The sequence below is a fragment of the Anopheles coluzzii genome, chromosome 2 (assembly GCF_943734685.1).
Source record: "Anopheles coluzzii chromosome 2, AcolN3, whole genome shotgun sequence".
NCBI classification, from domain to species: domain Eukaryota; kingdom Metazoa; phylum Arthropoda; class Insecta; order Diptera; family Culicidae; genus Anopheles; species Anopheles coluzzii.
This window is the reverse complement of record NC_064670.1, coordinates 118534022-118552156: the sequence shown is the minus strand read 5'-3', so window position 1 is coordinate 118552156 and position 18135 is coordinate 118534022. Positions and strand designations below refer to the sequence as shown.

Sequence of the window (18135 nt, the reverse complement as noted above, 5' to 3'; positions counted from 1 at the left end):
AAAGGCAGCACAAACGCGCATTAGCGCTCGGTACTGCACAGCACATCGATAAGGCACACCAACCAAAGGCTCGCACATTTCAAGGCGTACACCGTGCAATCGAACCACGTGTTTGTAACGAGCCGGAGAAGATGCAAAAATATTGTCTTATAAAAACATCGTCCACTTTTTTGCTGATCAGTTTTAATAAAAAGTTCCAGTCCTCTTCAAGAACAGGAGACACCGAACAACAACAGCACCGTTGTTGATGAAGATGTTGCACAACCCTGATAACACAAAACCCGTTTCGGAAGAGGATTGCGAAAAACTATCTCCACTGGGCCAAGATAATGAGCGCGGGAAATGTGTTGCAAGGGCTAAATAAATTGTAACAGTGCATTCCTTCGGCAGCTGTTGTACATACCGAACGGGCCGTGCCGAGTTGACCGAATCTAGAGAGCGATGGTGTGTGAGTGTCAGTATGGAGAAGACACAGGTCGAGAGAAGAATTGGGGGCAATTAAAATGAACAATAAAATGCGCTGGCTTCTTTTACAAGCCATTTGCTCGGGCTGATGTTCGGGATGTTTTTGTGAGCGCCTGATCGATTCTGTAGTACTTGATCGCTCATACACAAGCGGAATGCATTACACAGAGGGTCCTGAAGAAGCCACACCGCAGAATTGCCCATCATTCCCACGTCGTTACAATTTATTATTTATAATTAAATAATTGAAATTGAGGTTTTTTGCTGCTCTACTGCTGCTGCTGTTGTTATTCCAAGCAAAACCACAAAAAAACCTCTCCGATTCTCAAGAAAGACTTCGTGAAAAACTGACCGTTTGAGTTGCCGTTGTGCAAATGGGGGTAACTGCTTGTCAAGATATGGATGTGTTTTTGTGTAGAAACTTCTACCGCAAGCTGCACTCCCTGCGTGTAAGAAGATTCTTTCTTCTTGCCAGAGCAGCATTGCTCCACCCGGGGGAGCGGGGAGTTTTGCTGCCCCATTTTGAGGGTGTGTTACGTACACCTCCAACCCTCAGGACGCTGCCGCACCAAGCTGCTGCTGCTCCCGGTGATCGAATTGCATATAATGAATGCATATTTTCCGCATGACAGATCTAGCGTAACTGTGTGTGGTGCGTCTTCGTCTTCACCGTTGCATGTCGCTGCCGGTTCAACCGATGACACACCGCAAACGACGAGTTTTCAGGTGACTTCAAACGTTAGGATTTGTGCATTTGTCGTCTGAGTTTGCCGGATGCTCCGTAAACCGATCGTTTTCACTGAGCAACTGCACACGGTCACTCACTTCGAAAGGCAAATCGTTGATTTTATTCGTTTTTAATAATTCCTATAACCCTAAGGGCACTGGGCAAAGCGTTTGGAGTAGTGACACGCTTCGATAGCCTTTTCCGAATGGGCTTTTTTCAAACAAAAAAGGGGAAAGGGGTAATTCAAAGAAAAGAAGATTCAACTGTCACTGGGCAATTGATTGACGCTGGTGCACAAGTGCAGCGGTGTGTCTTAGGTTTGCCTGTCGGGGACATCCGGCCGGGTTTACCTGCTTAGCCGGTGCTTCGATTGCTGCAACCTACATTTCAAAACCTGACGGAAGCTTGAGCCCGAGCAACAGCGAACAACTCAACTAAGGTGGGTGTTGGGGTTGTAGTTTTTTTTTTTGCTCTCCCAACTTGTAAGACAGCCATGTTAAAGGTTAGCTGAGTGCTAATCGAATGCAACAGCAAGACAGTGTCGGACGTCACATTTGCCGCCCCGCTCAAGCGCTGGAGGTTTTTCCCTTTCGAAGCGCAATAAAAAACTCGCACCAAAAAAAAAAAACAATCTCGCGAACCATTCACAGGCACAGTCGCGGAGAGAAGGGTTGGCGCGATCTTGCACATCCAAAAAGCTTACGTTGGCTTGCGTCTGTGTGTGTGTGTCTGTTTGGGTACCAAACCGCCCCTCATTTGTATTCCGCACTGCCTGCGCATCAGTCCATTTTTTTAATACACACTGTGCCGATGCACGATGCACCGTTGATGCACATGCAGTCTATGTGCCTATGTATATCTGTGTGTGTGTGTTTGTGGAGGATTTTTTTTCCTCTTCGCAACCTTATCTTTCACATCGTCCACAAACAACAGATAAAAAAGCTGTCGCCCGGTCCAAGCGCGCGCTGAATGATGAAGATCGCGGATGTGATGAACGGGGTTGAAGCTGGAGGAAATGAGTCGGAAAACGAGGAGGCCTGAGGTTGTTGCGAGTAGGAACTGTGTCGGTGCATTTGATGCAACACAGCATCATCGAGTGACGAATGCATCGCGGAACCGGGGACGTCGAACATGACGCGTATGTGATTCACCAACCAGACCCAAGTGCGGTGGGGGAGAGAGAGAAGAGAGATCACACGAACTGCAATAACTCCTCTGGGGGCCCCCAGCGCGAACGACAGATGGTCAGCAGAGTGTGTGCGTGGTGCGGTTATGGACACGTTTGTGCAGTAACTGGTGCAGTAATAAGAGCAGGAATAGGTACTGCAATCGCTGCACACTGCACGTTTATGTAGATCAATTCGGTAGTTTGTATGAGACAGGTTTGAAGAGTGAAAAAGATTTCCTTTGACTTATGAAAATCGGGTCTCGATCAGCTGACGCTTCTCGTCACAAGACAACACACTTACCATTTGCACCATAGCGGCACACTGCGCGGAGCCCCGTAATATCGCATATAAATAGCATCAAAACGCACACAAACTACACTTCCTCCTCGATTAAATCGTCCAAAACGGAGATCTTAAATCCAGCAGTGAATGACACGCAACATACTGCCCCTGTCATCGATCATTCCTCCGGCCGTGGGACGCTCGATATGATTGAGCAACTGTTTTGACAAGCGATCAATTTCGATCGACACTTTCCACATCTCGCAAATGGGGATCCTTCACGCGGAGGGCTTCGAATCCTAATAGGGATGCTTTGCGGCTCGGCCCGGTCAACAACAAAGCGAACCGGTTGGTGTGATATTTTTATTAGACTGTCACACGACCGGTGTCTAAAGTCCTGTCACTTGGCTGGTTCCGTCCTTCGGGCAAACACGGATCGGATTCGCGTAGCAGTGTGCGTGTGTGTGTTGTATTTTGTTGTCGCTGTTGTTCGCATCCGACCGAACGACGTTGAGCTCTCCAGGGAATGGGACTCCTCGGTCCCGGTTCTGCGAAATGTGTTCCTTGTTCGAGGGAGGGTAAAAATGGGTTGAGGGACGGTGCGGTGAAAGCATGAGAGCATGCAGGGTGGACGAAACCGCACAATCAATAGTGCAAAAATTTATCATGCGAATTGATACATTTTATTTATCTTTCCGTTTCCACGTGTTCTCCCATTTTTCACCGACTCCGCCGAGTCCAATTGGCATATTGGAGAAGCAAGGGGGAACGACTGTCACTTGTGCCGCTTGATCGAGCTTGCAAAAGGGGCCAATGTTTCCAATGTCCCAATGATCGGGGTCTGGGAGGACGGGAAAACAATCGAGACATAAATCTAAGCTTGTTTTTTTGTTGTATTTGCTTCTTGCTCTCTTTCGCTCTTTCTCTTGTTCACGAATTTGGTCTTGCGTGGTGCGTGTCTCGAAACGGTGGCAACTTCCGTGGCGCGGCATTTGCCAACCTTGGCGACTCGATGCTCACACACGCACCCGCTTCTCTCCGCGTTTCCACGGTGCGAGATCGCTTCAATCGACAGGCGAAAGGGAGCTGGCTTGCCAATTATGGGGCTCGCGCGGTTTATCGCGGCTCTTTTATCGAAACCGATGCGATACGATGCGCACGGTGTGTCGCGATCACCGATCGATGCGTCGGAGAATGGGGTTCTTACGGCTTTGCGGACCGGTGGTAGCGTACATTCCGGGCGTGCTTGTACGTTTGATTGTGCCGTTGGACAGATCGATACAGTGCGATCGATCTTTAGGTTTCGCAGAGAAACGAATAGAGAACGAAGAAGCTGCCTTGATAGTGTTGTTCTTGCTCGGTGGATCTTTGCCAATCGATGACTGGAAGTTTGATTTATGATTATTGTTAGAACAGTTTTATTGGTTTTAAATTGCATAATGTTTTTATTCGATTGTGGCTAGCTATCCGACGTCAATAAGGATAAGTTTGATGTGTGCTGCAAGTGACTGTGCGATATTTTCTTTGTCTTTTGAGTGAAAAAAAAAACAGAACACCCATGTCTCAAAAACAATCATCGACACGATCAGTCGACCTTGGTGTGATGTTTTCCACACTCCCTCCTAATGCCCTCCAGAGCAGCAAGAACAATGTCACTGGAACTCTTCAGTGCACACGGTACGCTAGGTTACACCCAGCACTTCCTGTCTTCCAGCGCTGAACCATCGTTCCTTTGATGCACAAGAACATTAGCATCGCCCAACAACAACATCCGTTGCGCACATCCACCGCATGTCACATCGTTCCTCCCGTCAGCACCTTATAAAACTTTTGCTCATCAAAACTGTGAGCGTACACATACACTCGGGGATCGAAACGATCTTCATTGCCCGAAGCCAAGCCTTTGGAAGCGTACGGCGGTCATGGTTCGGTGAGCTACACCGCTCCAAGGTGCGTACCTTGCCATCCCCGTGGGTTCGCCTTTCGCCTTCGCCACGCTACACCGCACACCGATATGTAAACTTCAATTTATAATTTATATCTTCTTGCCTATCGGTTGGATGGGCTTGCGCTCGTGGGAAGCTCGATGGGTTTGCTGTGGTCCGGGTGACAAGGGGTAGTAGTATGTCAGATTTGTCCCTACAGTACCGGCAAAAACGGACAGGCAAGAGTAAGGCGGACAGGGAGAAAGAGAGCGAAAAACGATGCGTCGAATCTCCGACTGGATGACTCCGAGCTCCAAGGTTGGCTGGAGTTGGGTGCGCGTCGAGTGTGCGTGTGCGTTCCGGTGGCCAAGTCACCGCCCAAGTGTCTCAAGACGCGGGAACTCCTTCCAACGTTGGTTGGATTTTTTCCCGTTAATTTCAAGTAGCAAACGATCGTCTTGTTTATATGTAGAGGACCTTTTTTGTTTGAAGAGATGAAATCCTTCTAAAGTCTCGGGACGCTCAAACCGAATGAAACCACTACACATCATTAACAAAGTCGTTATCTTTATCATATATTGTTCAAAGTTTCAATCAACCCCATCAGACTGGGCAGTTGTTTTGCAATGAATAAAAGTAATTAATCGATATCTCGGTACCACGGTTGCATTACCATCAAAGTTTACTTAGTGTTGCTTTCAACTACCTGCTGTTGTTTATATGCGGGTCTTTTCCTTCTCCCTGCTCTGCAAATCATAACGCGCTGTTCTTACGCCTTGGAATTAATTATCGTTTCCCCTCTCCAGTAGCAAAACAGCGCCAGTATGCATTACAAACTAAAACGTTTCATTTACACACCGCCGAACGCAAATAGATAGGGCATCCGACTACCGGGTAATGCACTGCCGCTATGGCTAAGTACACCCTCTCATTAACGATCACCCGTAAGCCATGAGCCCTCTTAATCGATCGATCTGGCGAGATTAGGGGTCCTAAACGAGCCTGGAACGGGGTGCGATGGAATCAGAGTACCGCTTGCAAAGGAGGTGAAGGCTATAAAACCACTCACTCCAGGAACTGCTGCTAGTACTGCTGCTGCTCTCTCGGTGTAATTCGGATTGTCGTGGTTGTGTTTTTGTTTTGCCATTTTTTGCTGTTGTTGCCATTTGCCTCCCCCAAGCCGTTTGGTGGGTAATAAAAATAAAATAAGGTGGTAATGGCACCCCATCAATTATTCAAAATTTACTCTTTACGCTCTTCACACACACACTCGCTTCGTGTCGGACAACACACGGACAATATACGGAGTTTGAAAAGGGGTCGAGCAGCGATCGTACAGTGTGTCCTCAGGCTAAAAGGGGTTCCGTTTCTTTTGCATCCCGATTGGAGCTCCGTTTCTGGAGGTATCGAGCACTCCCCTATCTTGAGCCGACGGATCAAACTCGAACTGGTCGGATGTAGTCTTAAAAATCCTGTAGAGGTTCAGAGGTAGAGGAGGGAAAAAACATGGACGCCACAGGCAAAATGGACCACAAAGCGCTTCTTCTCCAGGAGAATCGGTCTGTTCGAGCTCCAACCATTCGGATCCGCAGAATTGGAGGCTGTCCTTGCGATGGTTCCGAGAAGATGCCTCAGGCCCGAAACAGAAGCCAACTCCGGAGAAGTTATTCAGAGTACTGCTGAAGCTTCAGACACGTTGTAGCAAGCGTCCATGTCGATATGTTGGGTGGGGCTGGGAAGAAAAACATGGTACACGGTTTGGCTTGTCTGGTCAAGCTGTAGCTCTTTTTTGTTGCTGTTGCTTGATGTTACCTCCTGTACCTTCTGTACTAGACGGAAAGGTCCCATGAACGTTGGGCAACTACGATTCACAATGTCCAGACTTTGGTGATTTTTTGCTTCATTTTCGCTGCGCCGGAGGCCGTACCTAGGGAAAATAAAACCCGTTCATCCCTATTTCCCGGGATCCCGTTCCCGAGCTGGTTTCGAATCCACGTTGAGGGGGGCGGTTTTTGTGGACGAGTTACTTGGCATGAATGAAACAAAACGGGCATCAGCATAAAACGTCAGTAAAACATTGATCAACATGTTGTTTCCCGTCGGCATATACACACACATACATACAGTTGCTGACTCCCCCCTTTTAACTGCAACAACTATGTTGTCATGGTGGAAGAGGGAATCGGGAACTGTGGTTCACATGATAAAAGTTCTTCCCTTCCTCCACACCGAGTCACCAAGCGCGTCTTATCATTACAAGCAAGGGGTTTAACAAGTAATGCTGCAAACCCTTGGCCAAGCGATGGGAAACACCCATTTCCCGGGCAGGAATATGTGCGCATGTGCAGATAGCGGGAAAACTCGGAAGCTCAACCCCGTCCAACACGGGAGGCAAACCATGATTGATGTTGAAGGTTTGAAGGCAGCACCAGGTCGCTTTGGACCTTTGACAGTTTTCTGTTTGTGCTCGTTGCTCCACCAACGGAATCCAGTTCTTTGTGGTCCGTGCCGTTCTAGCTTCGGTATGTGTGGGGTGGGGTGAGATGTCCTCTTCAAATAGCGCCACAAAGACGGCAACGGTGACGTTCGCGTGCGCCTGTCCGTGCCCGTCCCGTGTATGTCACTGTTGATTGTAATCTTGCAGTGACGGTGCCTCAACGCCTCGTAACTCCCCCTCCCGTAACGTGTACCTTCGGAGGAAGTGAAACTTGGCTTCAAGCGCCGGCCGCCACAGCTCTCGTTCTCATGTAACATGCGCTCACGAACTCACGAACTCAACGCTCCAACCAACCAACCTTTTAGGTATGTGCTGTGCGCCGCTTTCGAAATGATAAATTAGTGGCAGGAAGTTGATGCGCGGGTGGACGGCATGGCGTTTGTGGCAGGGGACAAGCCGTATGCCCTCAAGGACAGGACGCGATGGTTGTTCGTGGTTGTGTTGGGTGGCGTGACGGTGGTTTCAGATTTTCGTGGATCCTTGACGGACAGTTTGCTCCACCGTCAGGCTTGCGGCTGTGGGTTAAGAAATTGTTAGGCGAAGGAAAAGCCTTGCATGACGGCTAGAATGTGGCAGTGTGCCACGATGACTGTGAAGGCTTGTGGAATATCGCAGCAAGGTATTCTGGGACGTTGAAGACTTTGCCAAGATTCCCAAACCTGATACAATTGAATGGGTCTTCATTCTTCCAAAACACACATTTAGTACTTGGACTTAAAACCATAGTTCGTCGTCTATAATGTTCTGGTATGAGTAAACTCAATTAAAGCTACTCCAAAAGTCCCCAAACCAATGCACTCGCCGTACCAATGCTCACTCATCCGGGCACTTCCGAGACATCACGTCGGTCACTCTCTTTCTCTCTCTCTCTCTCGCTGTTGTGTTGTCCGTGTGGATGCGCATCAAATCCCAGTCACCGAGTGACGCCGCGGCCACATGGCGCATCATCATCCGCATCATGCTGCGCCGAGGGCGGAAACATTTCATTAATCGCTGTTTATCAGTTTTAATTTTTATTTATGTTCCAGCTCGCGGTGTGTGTGTGTATGTGCGCGCAAAGTGTGTGCCCGCATCCAAGTTGTGTCAAAACGCAACCGTAGCATCGCAGTTTCGGAAAACTGTGTCAGCTGTGTCGGAGCGTGCGTTGGCGCGTTTGTTTCCTTTCTCCATCGCCAGCCTCCGTTTGTGCTGGACGTTTCAGCTTCGCAAAGCGCAAGATCCGGGGGGCTGGGCCGCTCTTCGAACACCGGGCTGAACGCGCGGACCTAAACGCTCCCTGACGATCGTGTCTTTGATTTAAGCGAAACAAGCCAAACATCATCGAACGAACCGGAGAACCTTCTCCCGGCGACTCGGGCCGTCGAGATGTTGGAGCGATGGATGGTGAAGTGGTGGTCAATTGATTTAAATAAACTCCCATGGGAGAATGGCCGGGCGACGAACTGCTGGCCTGTCCGTTGCGTCCTACTCTCTCGCTGCGCGCGTTTGGATATCATGTTGGTGGCGTGCACTAATCAGCTCTAATCAGCCGTGATTTACGACGATCTGTGTACGCCTTCAGGGGGGGAGAAACGTTTGGGATGAAGTTGTCGTTCGGTAAAACACACACACAAGCCCCTAGACAGTGTGTCATGATGATTGCAGTGCATCTAAAGAGTATAAAACTAACCTGTCCAATATAATCCCGAAAAATACATGAAGCCCAATTCGTCCCAATTCGATAGGATTTTTTGCACTTCATGTCTGGTCTCTCCGTGGACCCCCTTAGTGCAACGGTGGAACTGATTGAATCTAACTGATCAATTGCAATGTGTCCGTGTTGCTCCAGTGTCGCCCTGTCCACCATGTCAGTCTCCGTATCATTCTAAAAGCCATCTAGCGCTGTTTTCCATCCTCCACTTGACATAATTTTGTCCCAACCTTTATGGAAGAGTGGTAGGGAGGGCTGCACCAAACGCTATCGCCTACCGGCTGTACCGTGTCCGTGGCTCATTTAAATAATATTTCAATTAAAATGGAAAATTTATTCACCCACTCTTCCCGCACACATCCCATTGCTCCGTTTTGCTCCCCGTTTCAAATGAGCTATCGGGGCCGATGTAGGACGGGTCCGGTTCGTCTGATAAGCTTTCGGTTTTGTTGTAGTTGTAGTTTTGCTGCGCACTCTCTTCCATGCGTTTCGTTGATGTTCCTTTGCCGCCCGTGTATGGGACGATATTATCAAAAACCCCGGTAGCAGCTAGCTCACAGTGTGTGTGTGTGTGTGTGTGTGTGTGTGTGTGTGTGTGTGTGTGTGTGTGTGTGTGTGTGTGTGTGTGTGTGTGTGTGTGTGTGTGTGTGTGTGTGTGTGTGTGTGTGTGTGTGTGTGTGTGTGTGTGTGTCCATCCTGATGGCAAAAGAGCTCGTTAAAAGGTGCGCCAGGGAAAGGGAATTTGTTTTGCAAAAATTGTGATGAAAAATGGAGCTGCATTGGTGTGGCGGGGCAAGGGAATGGCATTGGATATGATGTACGTCACTGTTGCAGAGGAGAGGCAGAGTGGCCAGCCGTGCAGGGTTGGCGGGGAATGATTCTAATGAAGCAATACGGACATGATATTGCGCCATCCTCGTTTTTTTTGCTGTAGAGCAAAAACAGCAATACATCAGATCGGGGTGACATGCAAATCGGACAGCATGGGAGTATCGATAGAACCGCATCTGAATTTATGATGTGAAGCGTACGTGTGATAAAGGAAAGTTGAACAGGAGAAATGAGATTCTAAAATTTGTTATTTATTTTTTATGGCAAATAAACGCATTCAAGGGTTGCATTAAAAGGTGCAAAGTTTCAAAAATTACGTTGAAGTTAATTTATTGGTTAGTCATAAATTATTTCGGGGTTCAAATTAAACATCGAGCGAATGAGTTTTATGAAGCACAATCTAGAACAAAATAACGTCATTTACATGCAATAAAGTGTAGTAAAAAATTCATCAAACCGTGCAGGAAGCAATGGATAGACTCAAAGATAACCATGTTAAAAAACCTGAAATAAAATCAACATTTAGTAATTTTATATTGGTTTTCTGTCATTTTTTGGGTCCTTGTTTGTTTGTCCCTTTCATTTAATCGAACGCTTTCACTCTACCCTAACGTTTTACGGTATTTCTTCTCCTTTGCGCATGTTGCATGTGGTGCATGTTCGCTTGCGCAACATAATGGTGCGACAGATCGTACGCAACATTAGTCTCTTCAACAGTTGTGCTCAAAATTTTAGCAGCAGCAGCAGCAGCAATAAGCATCGTATTTTCTGTTTCTAATTTTAATTTTTTAATTTTAATCTAAGAGTAATTCATATTCATTTTCATTTATTCAAAATTTTTATTATTTACACTTATTTTCAACAAATAATTAATATAGATATTCGATCTGTTTCTGTTTGCTTTCTTCCGCAGGTTAAGATCTGGTTTCAAAATCGGCGATCCAAGTACAAGAAGATGATGAAAGCGGCCCAGGCACCGGGCGTTGGAGGAGGACTTCCATTGGGTGGACCGAACCAGGGAGGCCACAGTCCGTCGCAGCATCAAAACATGCATCAAGGTAAGATTCTTAAGTCCATTTTCTTTTACAGCGTCATACAATAACATAAAATGAAACATATAGATCGGAAATGAATACATTTTTACCTTTCCTTTTCTCACAATTTCCTTCCACAGCACCCGGTGGAGGATCGAGCAGTGGTTCGCCTTCGCATTTCCTACCTCCCGGACACAGTCCAACGCCGTCGAGCACCCCCGTCTCGGAGCTCTCACCTGGTAAGTAGCCAAGCAGCGTGTATCCTTTCCCGCTCCACTCCTTCCCTTCCCCTACCATCCTCTTCCACCTACCCCAACCACCATCTTTTCCACCAGTACCCTGAAGACTAATAGCGCTATTCGCTCACTACTGGCCGCATTCCAGGTCTTAGTCCGCCCTCGCAAGCACCCTGGGAGCAGAAACCGCCGCCGCACTGGGCCGACCACAAACCACCGCAGATGGCACCGCAAACGAATCATGCACCTCCGCAACCGACCCACGCACCGCAGATGGGTGGCTACGTACCTCAGTACTGGTATCAGCCGGAAACGAACCCGTCGCTGTTAACGTGAGTATTTTTGTTGTTGTTTTAACAATTATGGATAGAAAGTTGATGCATATTTTATGCCATAGGACTGTTTTGGCTTCATTTTTTTGTATAACAGATCTTACTCAAAATACTCAAAAATTTCTCTTTTCTTTTCGCTTTTTTTCTCCCTTTCTGCAGAGTGTGGCCAGCGGTTTAACATAACGAGAATGTAAATTATAATTTTAACCATCCCTAGTGCTTAAGACGGTAAGACATTAGACACTCTCCTAAGATAAGATCGGCTGTAAAAGCGGGAAGCGACCCTCTACTGCCGAGAGAGCGAGCGAGCGAGAGAGTAGGTACCCTTAGAACAATGATTCGAAGCAGCAAAGCAGAGCAAAAACGCAGAAAAAAGGCAAATAGCACATGAAAACACACACACCATTAGAGCGAATTAAAAGTCCTCGGCATAGTGGATAGTGGAAGTAAGTCTCGTTCCCAATTTAAGAAAACAACAAAAAAAAAAACGGGAGGGAAAACTTTCTAATTTTAAACCTGGCACGTGATCTTGTTCATTTTATTGGACGTTAGTATGGAACGGACATAGCGCGGGCTGCAGATGTTCTATTATAATTTGTTCTTTTTCGTGTAGTAATACTTGGATTCGGATGCAGCCCCGATTTCGCATCGGGCAATGTGATGGATCTGTACATTTTGCGGTTTGTTGTTCCGTTTGAAACACACACACACACACACATACAACCCAACCCACATAAACCCATGTGTTTGTGTTACTTTTAATTAGTGTGCTTGGTGCCGTTTCACGGCGGTTTGAGCGGCAGATGCGTTTTATAGACCCAGTGGGTGTGTGTGTGTGTGCGAGTGTGTGTGAGAGAGTGTGTTAAATGATCCGGAGACGCTTTGGGGCTTTCAGGTATTCCACCCCCCCCAAGGCATAGCTGGATCGAATCGTCATCTGCGAAATCGTACAACGGAATAGGTTCTGTGCAATATTTCTTAAGCGTAGCATAACAAAACAAACGGCCGCGTATCCTTTAGCATGTACGGGGGTTTGAGGGAATTGGTCGGACTGGGGAGAGGAAGAGAGCGAAGGAGAAGGAAAGATGAGCACACACACACACACACACACACACACATACATATTCAATGGAGCTTTTTGTTTCGTAATTATTTTAAATTTTGCACGTACAGTAAAGCAAAGCTTTTACGTAAGCTTTTCGTGGTTGAATTGATTTTAATCAACACAGCTCAAATGAACGTTCGGAAGTTACAAAGTCAAATGCAAAAGAAAAAAAAAAACATTATTTAGAAAACACATTCCAAGCTGCAGTGCCCTTTTTCATCCTAAAAAGTTCACAAAAATAGAAAATTGCCCCTGATTGCGTTCTAAGACATGCAATCTAACACCAAAAAGCTTGCGCAAACACCGATCATAACCGTATCATGATGGCATATTGTCAACTAGCAACCATTTCAACTCACATTACGATCCATCTTTAGTATTTGTGTGGTGTAAACAACTCCGACGACGCATTTGGGAGCCTTAAGGAACGTTGCGGCTGGAATAGAAGTTCAACTCGGTTCCCAGAAAATCCCAGCAAGTTGTAAATGTGTTCTGTGCAGTGCATTTAGTCGGCATTTTGCAAACCTTTTACGATTACGTTTGGCAGCAGTAGCGCACAAAAGAAGCCAGCAATCCTCCCCACCCTAGCGTCCCCGCCAAAACCCGCCAAAACGAGGGATAAGCTTTTATTTTGCACCGCTCCACCCCACCGCACCAAACATCAGCGCACACGAACACGCACACAAACCACGATCCGACAAATGTTGCTGCTACTGTCTGTCTGTCTGTTTGCCCATTCTCTCGACTATGTTGTCTTTCTTTCCCTTTGCTGTGTGTGTTTTTTATTAGTTTTTTTTGGTTCTTTTAGTAAGCGAATTGTGTACATAGCAGATTTAAAACCGCATGCCCACCCCCTCCTTTAGATTGGTAGGGGTGGCCACCCTATACATACATTAAAAGCTATTACTACTATAAATAAAACAAATATGGACTAACATTAATTCGATGCGAAGAATAGACCACTACGTATGATGATTAAGCAAAGAGGGGTGAAAAAAAGAGGGGCATGGGAGGTCCGGCACAACGAGTAGCTGCACCGTGGGCGGACAAAACAATGAAAGTATTTAATTGAAGAAGCGAACAAAAAACGGAAACATTTTAAAAACACACAACTAAAACTTGATGGCGTACATTTAAGGTAGTGATAGAGATGGGAAGAGAGTGAGCGAGAGAGAGAGAGCCGCAATGGTACAGTGGTGTGAGCGGAGAGCAGCAGGAGAGAAAATGGAAAAATAAAGTGAAAGAATATTACAAATGTGAAACAAAAACCTTGAATCTCATTGGGTGGGGCAAAAATGTAGTAGAAAGAATCGAACCAGTGCGGCAAATAAAATAAATGTGTGTGTGTTTTGTCACCCAACATTAAGGAAACAAAACAACGGAAGAGAAGATAAAAAAAAATTGGAACTAAAATCTGAAAGTGTCTCAAACAGTCTGGACAAAAGAAGGAAAATCCAAACCAACATAGTGTGAACAATAGATATAGAGAGGAAGAAAAAAAAGCAGTGCAAAGATTGAAAGCTTCAAACACAACAAAACACAACAGGGGGAAAACAAACGTATTAAAGCTGTGACTGAAGCTAGAGCGGAAAGCTGGGGCTAGTTTCAAACTTGCAAACGAAACAAAAAGATTCAATCACATCCACATCTCCAGAAGTGAAAATAAAATGAAAAACAATCAAACTGTTGTTTTTTTTCTCCTGTTTCGTTCGCATTTCCACCCTCAATCGCGTTGTTTTGTTCTCTCCTTCTTAGTAGTGTATAAAATTCATTTTTCTGCTTTAGGAAAAAGGTAACTCTTGCAATAAATTGTATAATATTTTGATGAATATTACGCCCACAAACACTAAATAGTGCTGTTTGTGCAAGATTGTGTTGCTGATGAACCGTTGCAGCAGTTCTATGGGGTTGCAATCGTATTTCAGATATTGTGTATGTAATCTTGCGAAATTTAAAGTAAAAATGAAACGCTCGGCATTAAAGATTACTATGAAAATCGTAACGATGGAGCGGCGTTTTTTAAAAATAGTGTGAAAGTGAAAGAAGATTAAATTTAAGGGTTTATTTTTAGCTATTGCTAGGGCTGGGTACGTTCATCGAGAAGGTAAGGTGTTTGTTTGGCTAGTGGGTAAGTACAATGAAAAAATGGAATTGGTAATTTGTCTACAAAAAATAATCCTTAATTTATAAAATATAAAAATAATTCATGGTAAGGGCATTTTGATGAGGAAATCCTTAATCATTTGATTAATTTTGTTGTAAAAAGCCCTGAAAATATTTGTAAATTGTGGTAAGTTAAATGTTTACTTTTTATATTCTTGATTCTAAACCGCAGCGAATATTTGATGTAATTTCTAGGGGTTAATAAACTATTTTAAAAACATTTTATGCTCACCGATTGCAAAATGTCTAGAGACGTAACTCTTTGTCAAATCGGAAAAGTAAGTTCGATCAGTACCTGTAACAAAACCCCATTTGATACATATTTATTAAAGTTTATACTATTTATTATTTTAGTAATTAAGGAGAAAAATTAAAAGTTTATTAAAAATAAAATTTAAATGTTTAAACTGATAGGCAATATCTTTTGAATATTTTCTAGGTGGTGTGAAAGATTATTTGACAGACGCTCGTGTTACCGTTTTCAGATGCTTGCCTTAACATGGCGGCATTAATGAGCCAATTAGTAGTCGGCACAGCACGCCTGGATTGACCACGATAGTTGGGGCAAAAAAGAAAAAAAGTTCCGTAAAACATCGAATATCCAGGGACGGATTAACCGGCGGCTGCTTTACCGTGCGCATGGATTTGACAGCTAGGATTGAAATGAAAACATTTGAAACGATTGTCACATATCAAGTGCCATATCTCAAAAAAATGTGTTTGCAGATATTTGTGTCTAGTGATATTCAAAACATAGTTTTTTTTAAATAATAATTATTAAACCTATACTTTATGATTTATGAAAATTATTCTACTAATGATAAATCGATTGGTATTAAGGTTTTTTTTTGATAAAATCAGTGAATTTTCCAATTTTTATATGAAATTGACACTTCTCGGACTATTATCCTCAAAGTTCCACCCATTAACCAGCATCCGTTCTGTTCTGAGCCACTTCGATGCTCTACTGTAGCTAGATTTTGGGAAAATAGTTTAAGCCAGAATTTGAAAAATTCATCAATTATGTTATATTTAACATACCAAACCGATAGTAATGAGACGCAATTTTGGATTCTGTAGCAATATGAAATACACATTTGGTGATGCATTTTTTATTCTTACTTTTTTACACTTTCCCCTGCAAAGGCTTAAAATTTAACAAAACCGTACAATCACCCTCTCAACCCCATTTTTGAGTACCAAACTCGATCAATAGAGGAGACATTCTTGGAGGCAATCAGTGGGATGGAAAGCAAACAAAAAAACACGACTACAGAAAAAAGCGAATGTGCGTGTCGCACCGAGCGAAACCCGTGGGGCGGACGAACTGTCCCGGCCCGGCAAAAGTTTCCTCAGTTTTCAACGTGTGTCCCAGCCAGCCCATGGCAGGCAAAACCATCAGGGCCATGGCGCCCGATGTCACTGCACTTCTTTGCGGGTGCGGTGACAAAACCGGAGCCACCAACAGCCGGAACCAGCTGGCCGGAGAGAGAGAGAGAGAAAGAGAGCAAGAAAAGGGGTTGCATAGTACAATCGCGCGATCTGCCCTCCTTCTTCCATTCCACTTTCCCATGTTTCCGCCCGATCCAGGAAGGCAGAGGGAGCGAGCTAGCAGTCCCCCTGCGATCAGTCAACCGTTCCGTTCCGTCAGCAAATACAAACACGCGACAGGGTGTAATTATGACAGTTTTGCTTCATGTTTTGATGGTTTCGACAGAAGCAGCGAGAGAAACTCCCGCGTCTGGTCCGTACGAACTTTCCGTCCGTACGCCTTTAGTTTCAGTTTCATTTCGCAGTGCGCGCGCGTGTGTGTGTGCGTGCGTTTTTTTGTTTCTGTTTTTTCATCCCTACCCTACCCTACCTCTCATTCTCATCCCTTCCTAGCAGAGGGGTTTGGATAAAATTTTGTCATTGTGGCTTCAGTTTGCTGCGGCCGTTGTCGCCTTGCCTTGATCGAACTTCCGCCACCGTACAAGCGATCTTATGCGGCACACACACACACACACACACACACACACACACACACACACACACATGTGCAAGCGAACACAAGGGGTGGAGAATGTCGATTCGTACAGATGTCTTTCGGGTTAACGGGAATTCAATGTTAATAAATGTCATGTACTCTGTAATTATCCACCCTTCGCATGCCCCTTCGGGTGTGCCTCGAACGTCGGTCCCGGGCTTTGGCCTCCCTTGAGATTTCTTCTTCGCCCAGCCAAAGCTCCAGAACACGACATGCACACACACACACACACACACACACGCGAGCACACATGTATGCTCAACCGCATCTCTGGACTGCAGCACGTCGGCCATGTCGGGACGGCGATGGGTTCCACGGCACACGTTGGGCGGCGTATCCTTCTGTTCTTTGGGTTTTCTTTTTAGTTGTACTGGATGTATTTTTTTGTTGTTGTTCGTTGTTGTGCTTGTCGTTGTTGCAGTTGTAGCTGGTTGGTTCGTTGGTGCAGTTTTGATGCAGCCTTCCCTGCAGATGGAGTGCACCGTCTTCCTCTTTTACCCTCCACAGCCGGTGAGCGTACGCGAGTCTTGCGGTCTTATCGCTCGGATGCATGCTACCCCAGTTAGTGCTTCCCGCTTCGTGGTGTGGAAAAAGGGGGGGGGGGGGGGAACGCGGGATGGAAAGCAGCAGCACACACCGAGCACACATACACGGTAGCAGTCACATAAATTGCTTTGGCTACAGACACACACCCTCGGCTACTGACTGTGCCGCCTGCTCGCTGCATGTCGCCAACCGCGCAGGCTTTCGGTCCGCCCCAAATGCAACCCCTTTGCTGTGCCGAAACGGCCAAAAAGAAGAAAAAATGCTACACACACACACACATACAGAGCGACACCACAAGTTCATGTAACAAAATGGGGGAAGAAGAAGTAAAGAGAGTAGGTAGGAAGACAGCAGCAACGAGGGGCAACGACACAAACAAGGAAGAAAGGGAATGAACTGAAATATTTCATGGAAAATGAGAAAAAAAGAGCATTCATGATGGCACCCCGCGTCGGCAAAACAGATAAATACACACGATCGACCGATCACCCCCTCTTCCCCCTTGACCGACCGACCGACCGAGTGCCGACTGCAAATGGTGAGGGAAATTCATTCCCACCTGCGAGGAAAATTGTCGCTACTGTTGCCTCTGCTACCGGGGTGTTTAATCCGTGGGATGTTTTCGGGAGTGAAACAGTTCCCACCACGGGGCTGGCCGGGTTGGATGCAAATCTTGAACCGTCATGGCGTTGCACACCCGGTAACCAGATTAAATGCACCATTTTTGTGTGTGTCTGCTTGAGTGGCAATGAATGGAAATCACTGCTCCGCTGCTTTCCCGTTCCTTTGCGATCTCCAACGTTGAGCTAATTTGAAGGGAATGTATTATTAAAAGATTTCAATGCCACACTCACTGGCACTGTTGCTTTGTTGCCAATTTCTGGTGTCGCTAATCTTTGCACCCAAATACACGGTAAGATGTCACGGGAGGATTAGGACCGCTGATGGTCTTTTCATTTGGCCGTTGACCACGGGAGGGCTTTCAGCAGACGCTGGTGTTACGTTTGTTTTGCGGTTTGTGCTTTTGATGTTCTTTTTTTTTTGCAGTGGCTCAGCGGGTGGCCATTCAATCGGGCGGTAGATGCGATTTATGCCCTCAGAGAGTGT

General features: G+C 45.9%; 1 protein-coding gene across 2 annotated transcripts in view; it reads left to right on the top strand.

The window, feature by feature from the left end:
* The window catches only part of LOC120949763 (homeotic protein distal-less), a 50303-nt gene extending 38067 nt beyond the window's left edge, over positions 1–12236 (top strand). Inside the window, exons 4-7 of one of the 2 annotated variants that reach the window (XM_040367258.2) lie at positions 10500–10644; positions 10761–10859; positions 11005–11188; positions 11348–12236. In XM_040367258.2, the coding sequence (XP_040223192.1) occupies positions 10500–10644; positions 10761–10859; positions 11005–11188; positions 11348–11366 (447 nt within the window). In that variant the 3' untranslated portion in view covers positions 11367–12236. The remainder of the gene's footprint in view (positions 1–10499; positions 10645–10760; positions 10860–11004; positions 11189–11347) is intronic. The other variant, XM_049607877.1, reaches the window with a different exon arrangement.
* Positions 12237–18135: the final 5899 nt, after the last annotated feature.